This window comes from Corvus brachyrhynchos, unplaced genomic scaffold (assembly GCF_000691975.1).
Source record: "Corvus brachyrhynchos isolate BGI_N302 unplaced genomic scaffold, ASM69197v1 scaffold555, whole genome shotgun sequence".
Taxonomy (NCBI): Eukaryota; Metazoa; Chordata; class Aves; order Passeriformes; family Corvidae; genus Corvus; species Corvus brachyrhynchos.
Window position 1 is genome coordinate 484614 of NW_008238357.1, and position 6169 is coordinate 490782.

Sequence of the window (6169 nt, forward strand, 5' to 3'; positions counted from 1 at the left end):
CCGGTGATGTGGCCTGTTATCCCAGCTCTTGGGCTGGGGGATACAGCCCTGCTGTCCCTCACATTCCTGGTGGAATTCACAGCCCTGTTCTCTGAGCAGTGAGCCCCACCCTGCACCACTGGCTCCGTGCCCCACGTCCCTCTGGGGTCTCCCTGGCTCTGTCCTCTCCAACAGCCATCACAAACCTTTGAGCATTCCGAGCTCTCCCTCCCATCAGAGACCAACACACTCAAGAGCAAGCAGGGGGAGAGAAAAGGCCACAATGCAACAAGGCCTTCGGTTTAATTTCCTTAAGAAACCAGGCTAAAGAAGATGGGAGTGGAAGCAACACAAGAAAAACAGAAGGATTTTCATTAACCCGATCAAACCTCCTGGAATATGATAACAGAGGCAATAACAGACACCTCCCCTCTGGCCAAGGACAAAGAAAGGCTTCCTAGTTATGAAGAAGATGAAGAAAATTGAAGTAGAAGAAAGGAAATTACTGAAAAATGGTTGAAATGTCAGCTGTTATTAAAATGCCTTCACCTGGAGAGAAATAATGAGTGATGAGAACAGGGGTATGACGGGGAAAGCTGAACAGACGGAGAACAAGTGGGGGAGCAACCACCCGAGAATGGCTCTGAAAGCCACCCTGGTGACCACAGGAGTGGGCTGACCTCCGGAGCTGTGCCTGGGGTGACCTGTGAGGAATTTGGGGTCCTGAGAGGCTGTGCCTGTCAGGAGGGTGGCAGCACTGCAGGTGACAGCAGCCCCGGGATATCCCCCACCCCAGACGAGTCCCGAAGAGATACAGTTAAATCCCTCTGGATCTTGAACCATCCTTCCAGAGACGCTGATCCTCCCCTCCAGTCACCCCTTCACGCCACCCCTGCTGTGCCCGCTCGAGGACAGGGACAGGGACGCTCCTGCTTCCCCTGGGCACCTGCAGCGCCAGCAGCAAAGCCGGGACCGCAGCCGCCAGAAGGGCGAGTGGGAAAGCAGCCGGCATCACCAGGAGGGAACCCCCAGCCCTGCGAGCCGCCAGGGACCAGCCGCCCGCAGAGGGGCAGAGCACGGGAGCGAGGGGAGTGTCGGGGCTGTGTCGCTGCCGCTGTCACGCAGCACTGCGGGACCGCCCGCTCCCAGCCCAGGCAGCTCCATCCCCGCCGGGAGGCCGGGCCGGAGCCGCGCTGGCCCCGCTCTCCCAGCGCCGACACAAAGCCCGTCCCTGCTCCATTGCTGCTGATCCCTCCGGCATCGCCCCAGCTGCCGCGACAGCAATTCTGCAGCAGGAGCCGCTCGCATTCCCGGCAGCATCCTCCTCTCTTGGCATCTCCCTCCAGCGCCTCCCAGGAGCTGCGTTTGGGGACACACGGCTCCACCTCCCGCCCGGCAGAACCCCGGGCACGGCCCCGGCTGCTCCAGCCCAGCCTTGCTCTGCCCCACATTCACACCCACGGTGTGGCCACAGTCCTTCGAATTTGATAAGATTCACTTTTTGGGAAGCAAGAAGAAGTGAGAGTCAAACCTCACACATTTCCTGCCGAAGTAAGGTCGAGGGCAGCAGGGAGCTGGGAGCTGTGCCTGCACAGAGGTTGGACCTTTCCAAACCCAGACCGTCACCTTCAGAGGAAAATACAGAGGCAGTAAAGCCATCCCAGTGGCCACCATCACCTTCAGCGTCCTCCTCCCACCACCAGTCTGGACCAGCTCTCCCCTGCCAGCCTGCTCTGGTTACTGGTGTCATTGGCACCTGTTCTGGGCCCAGGAGTCCTCTCATATTTACAGAAGTTTTGGGTACCGCCAAGTGCACTCAGCAGCTGCCTCAGCGTGATCAGCCTCAATTCAAGCCAGGCAGGATGGACAGGGGCAAAAAGAAACCATGAAGGTCCCAGCTGCCCCAGGGACTGGTTAAACTGGGTGCTCACAAGCAGCTTCTGATCACGGTTTAGTGGCCATGGTAGTATTAAGTCAAAAGTTCGATTTGATGATCTTGGAAGTCTTTTCCAACTTAAATGCTTCTATGAGTCTTTGATTCTATGATTTGGGGATAAATCCTGCAAATTCTCACACTTTTGGGAGAACACACTCAGACAAATGTCCAGCTCACAACTGACCACACAGGAGCTGACCAATGTCGCTCTCCTGGTGTGCACTCCCCATCTGCACTGAGAGAAAATGGAGAAAGCTCCAGGTTCAGGCAGCAGCATGGGAAGATCCTTCTGCTTCCTTCCCCACACCAGGGCTTTGGCAATTTGAGGCACCCCAGGGCAGCCCATGAAGAGCCAAGAGTCCTTGGAAGGAGAAAGCCCAGGCACGGAGTGATGGAGGACCTGACACACCTTGGTCTGACAGACCAGGGTGGCTCTTCCTGATGGGTGACTCCGTTTGTCCCCAGCCCGGGGCAGTGACAGCCCCTCCCTGGCATCCAGTGGTTGGATTTCCTGTGAGCTGCAGTGGAGAAGGGAGGAAATCAGGCAACCAGTGTCTGCCAGCTGGTGGGGCTGGTGACTGTTCTCCAGCCTCGAAAATAAACATTGTTTTCTTGGCAAGACTGGGGAAAATATCAGTACTTGTGTCCATGGCGTGACCACGTTGCAGCAGGGTATAGGGCTCCCAGCGATCAGCCAGCCCTGTGAATGCTCTCAAGCTCCTGCTCCTCCACTGCTGCATTCCAGCCCCCTAATGAACTTCCCAGCAGCATACGGGGCAACCACATGGAGATGGAGACAGGAAAATCCAAATACCTTCAATCCAAGGTCTCCTAAAGAAACACATCCCTTTAGAGCATCACCCCTGTTTTACAGCTCAGCTCCTCCCAGCTGTGCTGAACTTCAGTTTGCACATCCATCACACCCAGCTCTGCTCCCGAATCCCTGTCGGTGCCACAAAGCCAGTTTGTCACTCCCCCCCCAGATCACAGCACGTGACATCAGCCCTTGGCTTCATTCATAGTTCAAGTGATGAGCTCTCCCTGCTCTACCACAAGCCAGCGGGGTCAAGAGGCTGGAGGCTGCTGGAGACAAGAGCCTGCTGCCTGCACACCAGCCTGCCCAGTGCCCTGTGTGAACTGGAAACACCAGCAAGCCCTCTGCATTCACTCACTGAACAGAGACCTGGCTCTCAAAGCAAAGCAGTTGGCTACCTTTTCTGTATCCCATGTCTCAAAGCCAGATGTGGAAAGGTAAATCGTGCATTTACAAAGGATGGAACAGACTTCCAGGACACACACACAGAGTTAACAAAGGGTTTTGAGGGTATTTTGCTTGATGCTACATGAAGTCTCCAAAACTCATCCTTTCCTCAATGAGATGGGCCCTCAGTGGCCACCAGAGGCCATTGTTTCCCTCCTGCACCCCACACCCCTGACTATGAACACACCTCACAGCACAGAGAGTGAAGGTAATAAACGTTCATTTACCCCCAAATTGACCCAGCTGCTGCATTACCTAAAGGCCAAATCTGGAGGACAGAATGTGACCCTCGGGAGTGCAGCAGATGTCCTGCACCGAGCCATGAGCAGTATCTCAGGAAGGAATGGAGGCTGGGCAATAGCCAAGTCACTGGAGAATTCAAGCACTGGTATTTTTAGGCAGCAGGAGGACGTGTGGGAGAGCTCTCCCCGTGCAGGCTGATGCCATTTGCTGCAGGGCACTCGGAATGAGATTTATCGTCAATGTGTGATTTGAAAGCGACACTGGCGCTCCCGGAGAGCCAGGCACTGATCAGCAGTGCTGGGGCTCGTGGCAGCCTCAGTTTAGGACACAAAATTTCTCCATAAACCTGAAAACACGAAGGACACACGTAACAAAAGCCATTTCTGCTTGCAGGGATGCTCTGGCTGCCAACTCCAAAAATGGCCACTGTGAAAGTCTGCTAACTAAACTAACTAGAAGCAGATGATCAAAAGCAGGAAAAAATGCTCTTTTTTTAATATTGCAGCCCAAAGTGTTGGCTGTAATTGAGTTATTACCATCCAGGTTTTGATGCTGCAGAGAAGGAGAGAGAATCTTCTCTCTCCATCAAACGCAAGCTGCTCTCTGGGTGGCACATCTGGATGTCAGACAGGTAACAGCAGCAAAGCAAATCCTTTCTGGATCTGGCATCAAAGGAAAGACAGCTCAGGTCAGGAGAGATGAGCCTTCTGGCTCTAACTACAACCTGATGGGTTAAAATGAGTAAAGCCACGTTATTGAGCACGTGGTGCATGAAGAGCCCAAGCCGCCGGAAGAGTTCTGGGAGGAGGCTCTCCAAGGGATGCTGGCAGTGACCCGAGACCCCATCCCATGTCCCAGTAAAGGCACATCTGCTTCCAGGTGCTGCAATGCTGGGGAGGAGCACGGACAGCAGCTCTCCACAGAACTTCCACTCATCCACTTTCTAGCACAGCCAGGTTTTCCAAGCAGCAAAGCTTGAAAATTTGGGTTGGTCAACACCCCCATGCATCGTTCAGAGGCTTTGGTTTGCTGCTCCTCTACCCCTACACGGCCTCCTCAACCCTCCCCAGCCTGTCTTAGCCCAAATTGCTGGCAGATACAGCCCTGGCGGCAGGAGATGTGAGGATGGGGTCCCCTTTGCCCACCCCCTTTGCATCCAGGCTGGACACTGATGCTCCAGTCCCACAGCAACCAGGAAGGACGGGATCTCTGCTGCTGCCGGCATCTCTGCACAGGGACACAGCCGACAGTGATTCCATCCTCAGCCGGGTGGGAAACACGTCACCAGCACAGTGGGATGGCAAAGGCACCGGCAGTGCCACCTCCCAGTGATTCCCACCTGGCAGATCCCAATCCACGGCCAGAAACCAGCTGTGGCCACACTGGAATGCCCCAGGGAAACACTCCCTTGTGCAGATACAGGAGAAAAGCATGATTTGGCTGTGCCACCCTCACACTTCGTTCCCACCACCCCTTCCCAAGAGTAGGAGCGCAGCTTCACAGCATGCCAGGGAAAGCAAACACAGGGAGGAAAAATCCAGGAGCACCAGAGCCACTACATCCTGCAGAGAAACCATCCCAGACACCACAGCCCTGCCCGAGCCTTGAAACGATGCCATGCCCAAACAAGCCCTGAAACAGCTCCCTGCACTCTCCAAATCCAGGCTCACCCAGGGATGGAGCAGGAATTGCAAGGCACAGAGCTTTCCACCAGCCCAGGACACAGGGCTCAGGTCTATCCCCAGGGACAGGAGGGCACAGAGCCCATGTCCCCTGGCTCTGGTCTCACTTGAGGACCCGAGTGGGCTCACAGCACATGGAGCCTCCAAGGTGGCTCCTGAGAGCCCCATCCACAAACAGGAGCATCATCTCCAAATGTCTCCCAGGGAAATCACACCCGCACACGGCACTTGGTGTTATGTGGGGCAGTGTGGGACCAGAATAACTCCTCTCCTGGCTGATTGGTGTGTGAGTAAATCAGCCACAGCCAAAAATAACCTCTGGACATTTTTTGACTCCTTCCTGCAAAACAGTTTGGGGGAGATGCTTGAAAGAAGCCCAGATCTACTTAGTTACAGCTGCCAGACACTGAATTACAGGGCAGATTAAGTGGATTATGGATTTTGTACAAGCCCATCTTTCCCCTCTGTGCCCACAGCCCCTGGCACTGGGAATGTCTGCATGGGGAGCAGTTCTAGGCACCACCATCAAGCCTATTTAACTCATGATCAAGGGCCTGAGATCAGGTTTATGACACCTGTGTTAATGCCACAGCAAGGCTATGAACACTTTCCCAATTCTGCAACCAGAAAGGCCAGGCTTTGGCAGGAGAAAATCCATGTGAGGATGCTCTGCACTAATGAGACTCTGGAAAGGTGGGAGTTGGGGGCCAGACATCCCCTTCTCCCAGGCTCCAGCCATCCCGTGTTCAGCCCAGCTCCTTCCTCCCGGCTATGGACCCCCTGGGCACCCCACAGCTGCAGAGTGTTTGTCCTGTCCCCTCACATCACAACACGATATGGCCAGGAAGAAATCTGGAACTGCGGAGAAAATTCATTTCCACCAGGAAAGGGTGGAAATGAGAAGTTTAAATGCATGCACCTGCAGCAGGGGCAGCAATTCCGGGAGGGGGCCCCTTCCCTGCCGTGCCACCCTGCCCTGGCGAGGGATGCTGCCCTCTCTGGAAGGCGGGACGTGGAGTCCAGGCAGGAAGAGGCTCCATCCTTCCTTCCCTCCCTGCCGCACATCCC

General features: G+C 55.1%; 1 protein-coding gene across 1 annotated transcript in view; it reads left to right on the forward strand.

Annotated features, from left to right (window-relative positions):
* The first annotated feature begins 562 nt into the window (after positions 1-562).
* Positions 563-6169, forward strand: part of TMEM183A (transmembrane protein 183A) — a 27936-nt gene continuing 22329 nt past the window's right edge. The window contains exon 1 of the mRNA XM_008634674.2: positions 563-649. Coding sequence (XP_008632896.1) covers positions 563-649 — 87 coding nt within the window. The remainder of the gene's footprint in view (positions 650-6169) is intronic.